This window comes from Otolemur garnettii, unplaced genomic scaffold, assembly GCF_000181295.1.
Source record: "Otolemur garnettii isolate 467f Iridium unplaced genomic scaffold, OtoGar3 scaffold00257, whole genome shotgun sequence".
Taxonomy (NCBI): Eukaryota; Metazoa; Chordata; class Mammalia; order Primates; family Galagidae; genus Otolemur; species Otolemur garnettii.
The window spans coordinates 753,970-771,700 of NW_003852652.1; the positions used below are offsets into that span (position 1 = coordinate 753,970).

Sequence of the window (17,731 nt, forward strand, 5' to 3'; positions counted from 1 at the left end):
TAGGAATGGAAAGATAGATGTAGTCTCAGCTTGCAAAGACTATAAACTGAGATGGGGAGGGATGCCCAGAATATGGAGAGTGTAGACATGTGTTGAGAGAGAACATGAAGGAGGGATCACACACAGCCTTTCTCAGCCCGAGCTCTGGGAGAGAATTAAACCCTACAAATGTGTGAGGGACTGTGTCCCCATGTCTACCAAGGATAATGTACCTAGTACCATTTTTGATATTTCGAGAGAGAATTTAATTTATTATATACAATAGATGCCTTTTGGCATTAGGGCTTAATTCTCTCTCAAAACCCATTGAGCAAAGCTACTAGACTGAAACCGTACTGACTAGGTTAAAAATCTCCTGTTTACTTCCCAAAAGCTGTGTAGCTAAACAAGTAACTTAGCCTTGCAGTGTCTCACTATAAAATGGAGAGAGTTGTAGATAGGGTTCTTGAATGAAGTAAACTGAGTCAATACATGTAAAACACTTAACATCATGCGTAAATGCAGTGCCGCAGTAAGCATGAGTAACATACACAACTAGCATCGTCTTCATTATCATCATTACATGGATTCTGGGTCTTCTGACAACAGGAATCAGGAGTGTTCAGAGTATGCAAAGAAAGAGACCTGCTGCTTAAGGATGGAGAAAGGTATCTTGCAAAGCTTCTAAAGAGAACTCATTCTTGAAGATGTTTGAATACCGTTTCCATGGGCAGAGATTAGAAATAGAGAATTCCTTGTCCATGAGCAAAGACAAGGCCAAGTCAGGGTGTATTAGGAACACTAAGCAGTTCATTTAGCTGAAGCATAGGGACATGTACGGCTGCTGTTCAGGACATGTGAAGACATGCATGGGAGACAAAGCATTGGTCGCATGCCGCACTAAGAAATGTGGGCTGAATTTAAGTAGACAGGGGAGAGGCACCGAGAAGTTGTGGTGGGTTGAGTGGTTGTTGATTCGTGGAAGCAGTGTTAGTTGAGCAGTCATGATGTTTGAGGCAGTGGGATGACCACTGGGTTTCTAAGTGCGTTCTTCAGAGCTGGACCAACCTGAGGTCCAGGCCAGCACATTACTTGCTGTTGTGTTTTCTGTTTTTTAATATTATCTTTGTTTTCCCACTGAAGGGAAGCAAAGCCTGTCTTATAAAATTCAAGGATTTAGTCCTGGGAATAGCATATCATCTTAAAATCAAAGGCATTCTTACTCCAGAAGGAAAACTCATTTGGAGCTGTCATTTAGAAAGTAAGAAGTCAATGCTCTGGGGGTCTGGGCCCGTGTAGTATGTGTAGGTGGGTGTTTAGAGTTGACAGTGGATGCCCCTGTGAAGCTGAGATTATAGGGAGAGAGTATAGGAATAGGGAGTCAGAAGTTTAGATTAGAAAGGAGAGGAAGGAGTACACAGAGAAATGCAAATACTATTGTAGGCATGAAAGACCCCAGTGGAGAGACATAATTTATTGATTACAGTTTTGTAAGTAGATAGAGGGGATTGTGGCCCTAACCAAATTGTCTAGATTCCCTCTGGGAAGAAAAGATTACTTCTTCAAACACAGGAAGAAGAGTAGGAGTGGGAAGGAAAGTGAGCACAGTTGATGTCTGGAGACCTTGATATTGTTTGTGGACCTAGGGGCCAGGTTACTTCCTGAGAAAGGTATGAGGTTGGGAGTGTAGTGTGATCTTGAGGAGAATGAAAAACGTTTTGCAACAGAGGTGCAGGGAATCCCAAATGGAGTCAGCAAGAGGTAAGTAAACTCTTTGAGCTCATGGGTGGGTACGGTGTGACTTCATATTGCATTTGGATAGTTATCTTGGCTCCTTGATTTCTTGAGCTATGCTTTTTGATTATCTCTGCTTTGTCCTGACTCCCACGCAGTCAGGTTAGGGAAACCGAGACAAATGGGTAATTCCTACCCAAAGATAATGTTGTGGAAGCTGAGCAGCAGACAGAATGGATTGCCTGTTTGCATCTGAGTTGTGCAGTGAAGTAGTGTTTCATGAACTTAGTCTTTATTAGTATAATGTTGCTGGATTATGTACAGTCATAAATGAATTATAAACTCCTGTGCTTAGTAGCACTTAACACAACTACAAAACCAAAACACTTTGCATATTAATTACAGAAATCCACAATGCTAATGAAATTCAAATGAGTATTAACTTACTGTGACATGATGCATTTTTGCATAAATGTGATTGCTGCCTGACACCTGGCAAAGGTACTCGCTGCTCTAGCACAGGCTCGGCGTCTGTCCTGCCATATGCCACACTGACTCATTTCTCTCACCACTTTCTATGTTCAAACTCCTGCAGGCTGAGTATCATTTTACCTTCTCTAGACTTGAATACGTCATCATCACGAGGTTTTCCATTGCTATATGGTGACACTTGGATATAAAATGTTTACATTTTATTAACAAATTCAAGAATGCATCTTTGGACTCCTGGTTTTTGTTCTACCCATTTCTCAGACCTTATGGTGAACTGCTTGACCACGATGAGATGTTTGGGGTCTGAGGATAGGCAAGGTGCAGGGGCAGAATGTCAGGATGCTGAAAGAATTTAGAGTGGCTAAAATAGTTTATCCTAGACTTTTAAAGATAACTAAGGAAGCAACATACACATAGGGTGTGAATAGTCCCCTGTGAGGTAACTTGAGAAACAGTGTGTAGACATTTTTACGGCAGTATAACACAAGAGAGACACTCAGTGCGTGACGGGGCACTGCTCTGGTGGAACAGAGGGCAGATCAGTCTGGGTAATTCCCAGCTAACACGACCTCCCAGTTGTGCACAGGAGAACCATGTGCTAGTCCATACCAGACTGGAAATTTTAACATATTCCTCTGAACCGCAGATAGTTACAGGCACACTAGGATAATGAACAATCTACTAAGAGTAAAAAAATGGGAAAGAGAAAGGTAGCAGTCAGGAATTGTTAAAAACTCTAGACCATATTTTGTGGGGAACAAAGACTGTGTCCCACACACCTAACATAGTTCCCCAGTGCAAAAAGGGCTCTTAGTAAATGCACATTAACCTTCATTGAGTTGTTTTAAATGATGTCTTAGATGTACTTATATCAGTGAGTTGATTAGCATTAAAATAAAAGTCTGTATTTATTTAGAGAGAGATATTTGTTTATTTATTTATTTCATTTACTTATTTTTTTTTTGAGACAGAGAGAGTCTCACTCTGTTACCCTGAGTAGAGTACCATTACTCATAGCTCACAGCAACCTCAAACTCCTAGGCTCAAACAATCATCTTTGCCTCTCCTCCCAAATAGCTGGGACTACCTGTACCCGCTACAATGCCCAGCTAATCTGTCTATTTTTAGGAGATGGCTGTCTGCTTGTTCAGGCTGGTCTCAAATTCCTGAGCCCAAGCAATCCTGCCACCTCAGCCTCCCAGAATGGTGGGATTATAGGTGTGAGCCACGTGCCAAGCAGAATAAAAGTCTTTCAAATATCAGTGTCTTAGTCCTAGTGTCTTAAACCAGTTTTTCTACTTCCTTATTCCAATTAAGTGAAAAAGTTTCAGTGGGGCTTCCTGCATGTTTAATAAATTTAGATTTTAAGCTAATAAAATCTCAAGTAGTAGGAACACACCAAAAGATATTAAGTACTAAACAAACAAAAATAAATTGACTTTATCTGTACCTGGGCTACAGCCTTAGGGGGAATTTGCCTGGAAGATGTTAAAGGTGGGTGTGGGGTTACAGCTGGTGTTACAGTCTGTCTGTACCCATGTGTGCATGTCTCAGAGACACCCCAAACCTCACCAACACACAGCCACAGAGGAGAGCAGACGCAGGAGAGCCTTCTAGAAATGAGTTCTGACACCATACGATGGAGGGGCGTGCCCCTTTTGACTGTGATAGGTATTTTATATACATTTTTTCCTAATTTTTACAATCATAGAAAACTATACTTTATTGCATTTCCATAGATAAGGCAGTTTGCCTCTAAACTTCATCTGCCTGTGATGTTGTTATTGCCCTAAAATTAAATAACCTGTTTTTCTTAATACCTGCCTTTGAAAATCACTTGTAGAATTAGTACAAAGGAAAAAATACATGCAGGCTTTTGGTAAAAAGGATTGTCAGAAGACTGAGATTAAAGATTTGGGCTCACCAGTAGAATGACTTGAAAATATCATTTTATATATAAACTTCAGTTTCTTTTTTTAATATAAATATCAATACATGACACCCACACCTCAGTTGCTAAAAATCAAAAGATGCTCAAAATCCTTAAAAGGTTTTGTTAAACTTCCTATGAACCAAATCATCCTTGTTACAGATGGTGAACATTTGCTATTTTCTCATTGTGTGTTTTCTACACACAGTTCACTCTTATTACCATACTATTTTTTTCTTAACAAAATAGGAAAATTGGCTTTTCTCTTGTACATTAAGCTTTCTAAATGGGGTGAAAATTGGTTCTTGGGAAATGGGCACAAGATATTCTTTTATGTCTGTATAAGGCACAGATACATGTAACAGTACCTAAACATACAGTAAACCTGTTAAAATTTCATGGAAAGTGATCAGGAAAAATATTATTTAAAAAAGGCTCAGGCAGGCTCTCTACTAACGTGAAAAAGGCTGAGAAACACTGTCATGGTTTTCTTGTTAATACAACAGCTGACCTCAACAGCAGGCCGATTGTCACTTAGTGCTATACCTTCTGGTGTTTGCGGGGATTTGAGTCTTTGCTTTTCCCTCATCCCTTGCATCGATGCTGAACCTTCCAAGCTCTCGTCATTTCATTCTCCCTTACATTCCATAACGAAGGAAGGCATTTCAGAATTTAAAAAAGACCAGTCAGATAACCCAAAGAAAGCTCTTTGTTGTACATTTTCCAGCTAGTTTTCTGTATTTCTATAAGTAACTATAAAGCTTAGAACAGCGAAGAATTTGAATGACTTTTTTTAAGCTGTGAAAGTATATTCTGCCATCTCATCAGTATCCGGCAAATCGTGTGAGCAGGAGGCCAGCAGTAGTCAGAAGGTCCTGGTGGAGTGAGACTGTGGTGATGTGAAGAGCTGCCTGAGGACAGGGTGTGCACCGTGGCCTCTCTCATGCGGCCATGCCCCATCCCACATGATGTTCTCCCCTCTCAGTCCAAGCAAGGTCAATCAGCAAACCATTTAGGGTAAAATTCGAATCCTCAGGAAAGGTGAAGGAGACCCAAGAGGGTAGTGTCCATATTCTGGTGGGCCCGTCTGCTCCAGGCTGAGAGACGGCAAGCACAAGTTGGAAACGGTCCACTGAGCTCTCGCCCTGGTGTCGTGTTCAGCTGTGCTGCAAAGCCACTGATGCTTTCCTTCAAAATCTTACTACCTTAGAAATGTCAGGAAAATTTATGAGGCAAAATTGTTAATTTGCATCTGAAGTACTGTATGTTCAATATATATTTTCAAAGTGACAAAATGAAGAATTTTTCAGTATATATTTAAAAACTGATAGTAATAAAGGACTTTTAAAGCATGCTATCTGATTTCAGATATTTGTCCTTTTTTACAAAAAAAAAAAAAACATTTTAAATTAACTGTTAGGATTTACCATAATCATTTAGTAATGACATAAAGTCACCATGCTTTACAGTGGTGTTTATGTTACATACAAAGGAGAGAAATAAGGATCAAATATGTATCTTACTAAAAATACTTAGAAAAGTATTTTAGGGGTAACCTAGACTGAAATTTTACCTCCTAAATGCATCCAATGTAATTGTTGGTGTCGATTGTTTAATACTGTAGCTCAGCCTATGTTCAGGAAGCTGCAAAGTTGACCCTTATTCATGTCAGTCATGTTGCTGAGGATCTATTACCAAGTACTGAGATGTGGAAGATGAAAACAAGTCGTCTTCTCTCAGGCTCCATGTCAAGCATGCTCACATTGTACCCCATAAATGCATTAATATACACAGTTATGATTTAATTTAAAAAAAAAAAAGAATGCTACCGGAGAAGTGTGCCTCAGTATTTAGCAATCTGTTTGCATTTGTTACTAATTATTTTTGAATGTTTTCACATTGATGAAACATCACCCAGTTGGTATAAGAATATTCTTGGGTTTTTTCTGAAGTACAGCATCATCACAACAGTAATCTTTTTATCAGTAGTTTTGTAAGCATTTATGGACTCTGCCAAGTTTTTGTGTAAGTCCCTTGAGCTGTATTTGTTTGTATTCTAATTCCCTAAAGACTTTCTTGGATTGCTCCAAGTCTCTAAGCCATACAGTTTTTCTCACACTTATTAAATATCTGTGCTTGGAGTGGTGGGAAAATTGATTTGATTTATGGTAGTCTATTTCATATTAAAACAGCTCTTTTGAGTTTCATACATATACACTGTAGAAGCAGATTGATCATAGCAGAAGTGACTTTAATCACTCATAGCAGTAGAGCCAAATGACAGTGAGGGGTGACGTAGCCCATGGAGCAAGAGAAAAGGACAGACCTTCTGGGACACAGTTCATGTGACAACTGTGGGCTTCTCTTACTGAAAGATGATGCAAGATTCCTCTCTTCCCCTTAATTCAATCCAAAAGACACAGTGTGGGGCTGAGCAAAGCAGCTGCCCTGCAGAAGGAGTGGTGGGCAGTGTCAGGTGAGGAGGTGTCTGCATAGATGTGGCAGAGACCATGGAAGACTGGTCTCTTTAGGAGTAGGTACCTCCATGTAAATAAGCCTATGCCACTGAGTAGGATTTGGAGGCAGTGGGTTCTCAATATAACAATAAATAAATGCAGATGTATAGTTACATCTCTTAATGTAGATATATATATATATATATGTGTGTGTGTGTGTGTGTGTGTGTGTGTACGCACACATAAGCTCAGACATATTCCCAACTCTGTCTACAGAAGCCTGGAAGCAAAGACACCCTTACACCCTTAGGGTAATGAGCACACCTGCATTCAGACCTTGGTTTTTAAATAGGGCAGGAAAAGTACAAGATAAGCCTGAGATATTTTGTCCCCAAAAGTAAGAAAATGCTCAAAGAATAATAGTGTCACAACAAGAAGCCACTCTGTAAGTCCCTATTAGCCAAATCTAGGATAAGGTGGGCATCAAAATAAATGGAGTAACAGGTTATAATCCATTACATAAAATAAGAAACCATTAACTCGTGCTGACAAAAATAGGTAACATAAACCATGTAAAGAGAATTTTCTTACACTAGGTTGTGCCAGTAGTAAATATAGAATGAAAGTGGAAATTTTCAAAATCACCATTTGGCCACTGTCATAGTAATAAATACTTCATCCTAGTCCATCAGTGGATTGGTCTCAGAGTGCTTCTCCACAAAATAATTAGTGCTATAGAATAAGTAGCTTGTAATCTTCAAAATTCAAGGAAAGAAGAGTGAAAAAAGATTGAGGGGTTGTTTGAGATGGAAGAAAATTAAAGAGATTTGATAACTCAGCGTCATACATGATGCTGCTTGGGATCCTTTTAACATAAAGAATATTATTGGGACAATTGGTGGAACTTAAGTAGAGTCTGTATCTTAGATGTAGTCATGTTAATTTCTTGATGTTGATGGTATATTGCGGTCTTGTAGGATATCCTTGTTTGTAGGAATTGGGTACTTAGGGTGAAGAGACCCCATGTTAGACTTTATTCACAACTAATTTGGTGGGGGAAATATTCTGTAAATTATCTCAAAAAATTGAATAGCAAAATAACTGTTCTTCCAGGTATATTCATCACTAGAAAAAAATTTTTTCAAAACTACAAGCACAAGAGTTTTGATATAAACCTACCAGTGAAATGATTATAGTTCTTTTTGCAAAATAATTAAGGATAGAGCCACAATACCTGCTTTTCATAACATATTGCCACCTCTGAGAAAGTATTCAATTTTTCTTGTCCTTGGCAGGATAATGTGTTTCCTTATTGGAATTGATGCTTATTAGATATAAAAGTAGTAAGCATACAGAGAATTTAAAAGAGAATTTTTTAAAAACACTTTCATCGCACACTGAGCACACACACACAGCCGGTAAAGAATTTCACCATGGCTGGTATAGTTGTATATACATATTCAGTTTTCCAGACTTGCGGCCTATAAACAGTTGGTTATTTTTCAGGATTTAAAAGCAACATTATAAAAAGACAATATCAGAGTTTTGTTGCTATTATCATTATTCCCCCCCCCATTAATTTCCTGAAGTAAAATGATTGTAGTTCTTTTTGCAAGATAATTAAGGATAGAACCAAACTGCCTGCGTTTCCTGGCTGTCACTTATAAGATATTGCCACCTTGTAGAAAGTATTTAATTTTTCTTGGCCTCAGGTTTCCCATCTGCAAATCAGGATAATAATGTTGAACTCACAAGTCTGTCAACAGGATAAAAGAGATAATATATAAGAAGCATTTAGACTGTGGCACATAATAAGCACTGAAATTTTCTACTATTGTTATTATTTCATGAAAAATTAAAATGCTTTTGTAAAATCATCCAGTATGATTACGTTGGCTCTCTCTTCTCTTACTAGGAGTAGAATTACTAGGAGGCTATAAAAGGTATTGTTTCTGCTGTTAAAGGTGTCTCGAGATCAAACTAAAGCTTGGAAGTGAAACATATTCTAGCAGATGACAGGCAGTCCAAGGCATAGATGTGGGCTCTGTTTAAAGTTCAGATCCACCACTTACAGGTTTTGTGACTTTGGTCTTGATCTGTAAAATGTCTATAATGATCACAAGGATTATTGGGCATTAAACAAGATAGACTTCGCAAAACAAAGGGGCTAATGTAAAGAATACTCAAAAAAAAAAGGTTATTTTTATTACTCCTTTAAAAGTGCAGAAGTAGTTTATTTAAAAGGATACAGACCTTAGGATCAGACATAGTAGCAGAATATTTGAAGGCATTTTTGAGAAGTGTGATAAGATTGTCACTGTTTGTTCCTGCAGAAGTTTGGACTCCCAAGGATGGGCTTAAATTCCTTCAGGAGGAATTTCAGTTGACAAAAAACATGTCATGTGAGATGCTGGAGAAGGGTCACTAGCTATCTTTCTAGACCAGTGCAGATTTAGTGCACGCTAGCCTAGGGACCACAGGCAAAGACAGAGGCTCCATCCAGGCCCATCTGTGCATAAGTTACGAAAAGAATATTGGTTTTCCTGGCAGTAAAAACCTAAGCCTTTCTTTATCCCACAGGTGTCACATCAGGTGCATAATTAAAATGGATCTTTATATTTTCTTTTAAAGAAAAATATGTGCTTCCATTAGAGACCATTTATTTAGTTGTTCATCTAAAATTAGTGGCTCTTAATCATTGATCTAGGACTACTTTAGAACTCTTAAGTATCACCCAAAGAAGTTTTCCCAATGCACTTTCTTCGGCTTTTATTCATTCACTCAATCATGCAGCAAGTATTCATTGAGAACTCCCAATATTCCATGCACTCTGCTGGATGTTGTTTCTAAAAAAGTGAGCAAAATGGATTCCTCATGGAACAGGATTCACTGTCACTGCTGTTACAGACTCCAGCGGGTTTTGTGGGAGCTCTCTGCAAAGGCACATACTTTGAACCACTAAAAAAAGAAAATCAGATTATTTTGTCTACAGATAAATATTTGGTATATGTGGAAACAGGCTTGTCTCTACAGGTGCCTAGAATTACCGTAGCTGGAGATTTCCTTTGGGCGGGGTCCGTCCCTGAGATGTAAACAGCAGCGTGTGAGTTGCAGGAAAGGTGCTGGTCCGTGATAGTTCCTGTGAAATTAAACTGGGGCTGGCCGCTGGTTGAATCTGTTACATGTGTGAAATAGAACTCACTCATTGCTGCTTTTAATACAGGGGAGATTTTTCCTTTAAAAAAAAAATCATGGCGATGTTAACTCTCAGCCGACTAGCGGTACAAAAGGAAACTGCTGCTCGGATGTGAACTGCACAGGAAGAAAGTTGTGATTCCAGTGCACTTCTCTGTTACAGAGCACGGGCTCTGCCCGGAGAGCTGTGTGCAGCTTAAAGCGCTCCACAAAAGAACCTGGGCAGGCAGATGAGTCTGTTCCCACCACATCTGCTAGTAGCATGTTTATTCAGTGCAGCACCCCTGCTGAGATAAGAGCTGCTCCCTTCGATGCCCTGGACTGTAGTTTGTTTAACTGGGGAACTTAATGAGTAATGAATGTGCTTGTCTGGCTCATGGCTGTGTTTATAGAGAGCCCAAGAGAGACCATAGGCAGCAATTTGTCTTCTTAGGTATCAGCAAAGTCTTCTCTTTTAACAACTCGAGGATTTATTTTTAACTGCTTGACTCAGTGTTTGTCAGATGATTCGGACCATCAAACTGCAGATTGAAGTCTCCAGTGCGGGGGAAGGGGGCTGGCTGGGAAAGGGGCGGGATTTTAGAATCGCGCCTGTGTGGCTCTGCCTCCTGACGTGGGAGAGAGTTGAGGGCTTCCAGCGGCTTGAGTGTATTTGCGGGTCAAGCTGGGAACTAAAGGGTAATGGCTGCCTTTGGCTTAACGACATAATTGCCCAGTGATTGGGGTGTTGTGGGGCGCAGCCCGGGACCCAGGGACCAGTGTTCCCAGCCGCTCTCTGCTGTTCTGCAAATTAAGCTTTTCTCCTGCTTGATGCTGCTGCCTGTCTCCTGAAGCCTCTCACCATGATCGATAGCTCCAAGAAGCAGCAACAGGGCTTCCCAGAGATTTTAACTGCTGGGGATTTTGAACCATTAAAAGAAAAGGAATGCCTTGAGGGGAGCAACCAGAAAAGTCTCAAGGAAGGTCAGTCTGTCTGCGGACAGGGGCAAAACTGCCAAATTCTCATTCCCATGAGCCCAGCCGAATGTCTCTGTCTGCTTACCTGCCGTGTGTGTCTGCTCTCTGTTCACTCCTGTACCGTCCACGTTCTGAGTTCTTTGAAATGAAAGCTTAATGCTGTTCTGGGTAGCTGTTACTGAAGATTCATAGCTGATAAAACTGCAGGGATTTTGCAATAATTAACACAGAAAGGGCACTTGGAAGCCTGTCCTCATTTTGCTAAAATATCTTCCAGGTTCATTTTGTACAATTTTTCCAATTTTTTTTTTTTCCCCATCCCTTTTTGGAGAAAGCCTTATCTTTTCAGCATTAGTCAGAACCCTGCTTCTTTTGGGTTTACAAATACATAATTCCAGGAAGATTCATTCTTTTCAATTAAGATGTTTGTGGTATGTTTCATTTAAAACCCAAGAAGGTAGCAAGCTTTCTTAAATCCTAAAATGATGACTTAATAGGCTGTAATGCCCAGTGCATCATTTTTGTTTTAAAAAGTTCATTGCCTGGCTCTTTTAAAAAAAGAAGGATAAACTTAAGGATATTGTCAGTTGTTTTTGTTGGTGACAGCTGTACAGGTAGCTTACTGACTGATACAAGGAGATGGCCAAAGGTGTGGGTCACACTGATGCGTGTGGCAAGACTGACGAGATCACGGCTGGCTCTACTGCAGCAGCTGCACATCAGGGGCTGTGCTCTGAGAAAGTCAGGGTCTAGGGGGAATAAGCTTTTCCTATATTTGAGACATGAAGGTCACCCTTCCCAATACCTGTTAATTTGAAAATTGGTTTTTTAGTCTTCTTTGGAAGGCAAACCCCTGCAATAACCCTGGTTCCTTTTCCCTGCTTGCAGCTCCTGCCATCAGCCGCCCCCCACCCCCCCTTGCGCTGCTCATCTCATAGAGACCACAGAGTGAGAGCGCAGTCAGCAGCCTGAGTAGCCCCTTGAGCATCTTCCAAAGAGACATTCCTTCTCCATCTTTCCCTCTCAGACATTTAGAATGCAAGAATGTGCCCATAGGCTATTACAGGTTTCGAAGATAAGAAGAAACAATAGTTGGATTTGCTGGAGTTGAACTCCTTTTGGGTATGGGTTGAAAAAAACCTAGAAGGAAACAAATGACACACAATGAGGTCTAAGCAGCTGCTATGGGGAGCGAGCAGTGGGCCGAGGGTGGCTTGCCTCACTGCAGATTCTTATAAAAATCAACACCAGTCAAGTTTTTATGACACATTTCTGGAAACTCAATGAGGGGAACTGAATAATTTTTAATATTTAATTTTTTTTAAAGTTTGAGAATTATCTATGCATTATTTAAATCAAATTCAAGTTTTACACATAAGTTCTTATTGATGAATAGATTTAAAACAATTTTTGTGCTATTTAGAAAACTGGGAAAGTAGAGGAAAATGAGTAGGAGAAATAAAAAATGTCACAACAGCAGAATATGATTAGGGAGCATTGAAAGGAAGAATTCAAATACAAAAACGAGAATCAGCAATAGGAACAGCAAAATAGAACTGAGGTCATTACATAATGTATAGATTCTTTCCCTAACAATTCTGACCACACTTTCAGCTTATACAGGTGCTGTACCCTAATGTCAAAAGAGCACAGACCTTGCAGTGAGATATACTTGGGTTCAAATCCCAGGTGCACCATTCACTACTTTTGTGACCCTCCACGAGTTCACTGCTCTGAATCTTAATTTCCTCATTTGTACAATGCGAAGAAACAGTACTTACTTCATAGTGTTTTCGTGAGATGACTGGTTCAAAGCCAGTTTGTCATCCCTTCTCTTATTTAGGTTTTTGATTCTTTGTTACTTTCTTCTCTATTTAAATGTAAAATCTTGTATATATTTACAAAGTAGAAGTATTGTGTATTGTCATATAAAGGGATAGGGGAGAGAAATTTAATATTTCAAAATGATGCACAGAAAAATTGAGTGATAAGCTCAATCTGTCTCACCACAGTTGCATTGAACTGGGTGTTGCTTTATATCTTAATAGACTATATATTTCTACTCATTTTCATTAGTAGGTAGGGCTGAGGGTAAATTAATAAATATGTAGGTATTAGGGTAATTTGCTACCTCAAAGTTGGTGATGCTGAAAGAGCTCAATCTGGATTTAATTAGAATGGAAAATATGAGAGAAATTTTGTAGAAAGGTTTTTTTTTTATTTGGAGTTGTAAAGAAATAAGTTGGTTCCTTATGCAAAATTGACTCCTGAAATTCAATGTGTTACAGCTCCTGCAGGTGAGCACCAGTGTTTGCTTATCAGATTCATAGAATGTAACATTGGGACAAGACCCTGGTGAGCCTCCTCTGCTTTCCCAGATTGGACATACATCAGTTGTGCTAATTCACAGAAGTTGGGTGAGAGGGCAGCACTTGCTTAGATGCCTTTAACTCACTTATTAATATCTCAGAGTCAGATTAGAACCTATGCTATTTTGAGACAGATTGTCTCAAAAGAGACAAATGTATAAATGAATATTTTAATGCATAATAGTTTATGCCTCGTGTTAAAGGACACATATTTAAAATATCTATTTTGTGTTTACATCAACAGTGTTTGGTTTTCTGCTCATTTTTGTCAAGCTTGGTTCTTGTTTGTTTGAAAGAGCAACCTCTAGAAATTTTTCTTTTCTGTTTTGAGATAGGATCTTATTCTACTGCCCAGTCTAGAATACAGTGGCATCATCACTGTTGCTCTGTGCAGCCGCAGACTCCTGGTCTCAAGCAATCCTCCTACCTCAGACTCCTGAGTAGCTGCTCACTCGCTAATTTTTCTATTTTGTATAGAAACAAGGTCTCACTATATTGCTCGGGCTGATCTTGAACTCTCAACTGCAAGTGATCCTCCCACATCAGCCTCCCAAATGTCAGGATTACGGGTGAAACCACTGCACGTGGCCTAGAATGTTTTTTAAATGTCTGAATCATGTTTCTAGGTAATGAAGGAAAGGTAAATTTTTGCTCATGTAATTCTAATCACGTAGACACAGGATGGTCTCTCTCATGTCTCTGACATATGTCTACTGTCAGAGTCAGAGGGTTCCGTTCTCCCCTGATTGCTTTGTTGCTTGCTTTTACTGGGACATGTTAGGACTTCTGTGATTGTTATAGCACTAGTTGGCTGAAATTATTACACAGGGGAAAAGTGACTGTAAGTAAATATTGTTAAGATTCAAGAATTTATATGATACTTTAACAAAAAAATGTAGTAATACCTTTTGAAAATTCAAAAAAGGAAAAAGCTTGAAGCGCTGACCACCTATGAATTGTCATCACACGCCAGAGAATTGTCTGGATGACAAAGTGCACTGCCTCACAGTTCAGTTAATGTCGATACAAGAAACTTTTGGTAGGTACTGACCAATGTATATGGTGGGAGAATGTAATTATTTTCTGCTATAGGTAACGATAGTAATAAATGTCCTGAATCTCTTGAACAAATTTAAAATAGAGAAATCTCTGTAGACTAGTTTCTTTTGTCAAAGCAGCAATAGGGAATCTCAAGTTTTAACTTGTCTACCAAAAGCTGTGAACATTTTCTAATTATGCTCAACATGCATGAGATTTAAATTAATTTCTGGATCTACAACTAAGAAGGATATTATAAGCCACTCTGACTTGAATTATGAATTTTCCAGAAAATCAAATAAACTGAGATGATTTAATTCAGATAGTGTTTTAAGTGTCATTATTGAGACAAATGAATCATTATACCAGTGCTACTAGTGAGTTATATTCTGTACTTACCAAAGGAAAAATGGTAGCAAATGAATTTAAGAGGAAAAATTGATGTTTGGTATAGAGAGTTCTCTGATGACAGAAAGAAAAGTGGGTAGAGGATTAATTACTTACACTGAAGTTGCTCTGACAACCCTGAAATACAGTATTTTAACTTATATGTCTTACTCGGTACACAGCCACTGTGGGTTGCACAGCAATCCTCCTATGCAGCCATCCTCCAGCAGGTGGCTTAGGGGCTGCACTCGTGTCACTGTGTGGCTTGACCATCCATGTCAGGAATAGAGCAGATGTACAGATTGGAGGGCCGCATCCCCAGCTCTGCCACAGACTGGTTAATGAGAGCTGAGTTGAAGTGAGTGAGAGTGTGTGGTAGGTTGCCTAGTGAACCATGGAGTAAGTAAGATGTTGTATTGGGACATGTCTATAGTAGGTTTATTTAAGAAGAAAATGAACATTTGTCTGAGATATTCTGAGTAATGCAATTTGGGACTATAGATTGAATAAATAACTTTACCAAAGCACCAAGATTTTTTTGAATGATGGAAATTATCTCATATGTACTTTACCTTAATTTCCATGACATGTTTTTATTATGCAATAAGTACTTAAAGAATATTATCTCCTTCCCTGCCTTTTTAAACAGAATATAATAATTAAGGTATCACCTTCAGGTATAATTTACAATTCAATTATAAAGTAATGGTTGGCCCAAAAGGTAATGTATGTTGTGCACGATTGCCTGCCCATGCACAGAATGGTTCTTGGATCATTATTAGATTACTGAAACTGTTATTGTTTGACTTTATAATCTTTCTCTTCCAGCTGCTCTCCTTTTTCTGGTTTGCTGCTTCTAATGTCTTTAATGTAGTCAACGGGCTAACAAAATATAATAATGGAATTCTTGAGCTATTACTGATTCAACTAAAATCTTTTGAGCCATACAGGGAGAAACAGAATAAATAAGCAATTAAAGCAAAACTTATAAAAGGTGTTACAGGCCAAGTACAGTGGCTTATACCTGTAATCCTACCACTTTGGAAGGCCAGGGTGGTAGGGTTGCTTGAGACCAGAAATTTGAGACCAGTCTATGCAAGAGTAAGACCTCCATCTCTACAATAAGTAGAAAAAATTAGCCGGGCATTCTAGTGCATGCATGTGGTCCCAGCTACTCAGGAGGCAGAGGCAGGAGGAGCCACTTGAACCCAGGAGTTTGAGGTGATAGTGAGCTATAGTGGCGCTGTGGCACTCTAGCCCCAGCAACAGAGAAAGACCCTGTCAGGGACAGGGTGTGGTGACAGAGTGTTCTCTAAGTAAAGCACGTGAATTTTGCTATATCTGTTTTTTGTCTGGGAATATTTTCTTCTTTCTTTTCTGCCAGTGTTCTAGTAATTGAAAAGTTATTCAAGTAAGTTACCACTAAATTAATGGTTTTTTTTAAAGCAAATTTGAAAAGATCTGAGATATAGTCCATAGTCCTTATAATAAATTCAAATAACATAGATATGAATGAAAATCTAAAGGATTCTGCTTCCAAGACATTATTTAGTATTTTTTAAAATGAGTGCATGCTACTTTTGAGTCAAAATTGTATAATTTTTTATTTTAAATAATTTTATTTAGCAAAATTTGAATGCATCCACACAGCATTATGCTAGATGTTTTAAACTTCTGTGAGTCCTTGCATTCAAGGAGATCTCACAGCCTAACAAGTGAGAAAGTAAATGATAATGTGGAAGTTAAGACACACACATGCACAGTGACGCATGCATGTGTGCACACACACAAGCTGGCATAAGAAAACTGAATACACGCGTTGTTCCAAATGCATAAGCACTGCAGACTAGAGGCCGGCTCCTCTTGTGCTCCAGGCCCGTTACAGCCACTTACCTTCCTCATGTTTCCAAAGGGTTTTGTATTTCTTCCCACCAAACATAATCTTCCAGGGTTTTCCATCTCAGTAAATGGCACCTCTGTCCACCCAGTAGCTCATACTAGGAACCTAGGTGGGTGCAATCCTTGTTACTTTCCATGACCTTCTTTTCATAATCTGCCACCAAATCCTATCACCAAAGCTACCAATTCTATGTCAGTAATATTTCATCTGTCCACAGCCAATGTCCTTACCCAGGTCCCCTTTACTCACACAGAGACAGAGCTGCCTTACTGCTTTCCCCTCCCTCCTAGTCCGGCCCCCTTCATCCCTTTACCCTTCACTGATACCAAGAGTTGTCATCTTAGAATATAATCTTACTCAGCTGTGTTGCTGCTTCACACCTTGTAATGAATCTCCATTGTACTTAGGATAAAACCCAAACTCCATGGGTAAGAAGGCCCTGCCTGTGTCTGTGGAAGCACGGCCACTGTCCTGGAGAATGCCTCCCTTGCCCAGCCACCCTACCCCCGCCAGAGCAGCTGTGGCCCATCCTTTCAGTTACACTTCAAGTGTCACCTGTACCACTGCCTCTTCCTCAGACTGACTAGATCTTTTTGGTCTTCATTTGTGTCTGTCATGATTATTTTTATTAAATGTTTGTCTCCCCTGCTAGCTGTAGGCTTTTTGGTCTGTTTTGTTCACCACTGTGTTTGCAGCCCCTGACATCTGTTTGTCACTCATAAATGTTTCAGAAAAGGATGGTACCTCCTAGGTAAGAAAAGGAAAGGGGAAGGATCAGGAAAGGGTTCTTGGGCCTGCAGTGATTATCCTGATTCTATCACCTGCAGGGAAAAAAGCGCATCAAAATTACCTCTTAAACTATGTTAAAGTCCATATGCAATACTGGGGTAGGCATTAGCTACTGTTTTATCATACAGTCTCATCCAGGAATGTGACAAGACGGTCCTCAACTTACAACTTAGGATTCGGGGGCTTTACAATGGGTTTATAAGAGTATTAAATGCATTGTTGACTTAAGATTTTCAACTTATATCCATCCTGAGTCTGTGCTATCATGACATCTTTCTTATTTATTAGAAGTTTGGAACCTTGGGTTTTCAGCTGTTTCCTAATGATAGCTTCATCAGGGTTTTTTACAGGCTTCAGAATCCAAAGAGAATAACCTTGTAGTTTCTTTGTGTCTTCCCAGTTGTATTAGTCAGCTCAGACTGCATTAGCAAAATACCACAGACTGCCTAGCTTACAAAACAGAAAGTACTTTGCTCACAGTTGTGGAGGCTGGAATGTGGGGTAG

General features: G+C 39.4%; 1 protein-coding gene across 4 annotated transcripts in view; it reads left to right on the forward strand.

The window, feature by feature from the left end:
• Positions 1-17,731, forward strand: part of MKL2 (MKL1/myocardin like 2) — a 214,557-nt gene that overhangs the window by 119,720 nt on the left and 77,106 nt on the right. Inside the window, exon 1 of one of the 4 annotated variants that reach the window (XM_023508555.1) lies at positions 10,435-10,749. The exons of the other annotated variants lie outside the window; for them this stretch is intronic. Coding sequence (XP_023364323.1) covers positions 10,629-10,749 — 121 coding nt within the window. The 5' untranslated portion in view covers positions 10,435-10,628. Of the gene's footprint in view, positions 1-10,434; positions 10,750-17,731 lie in introns of those variants that run through there. 4 annotated transcript variants of the gene reach the window in all.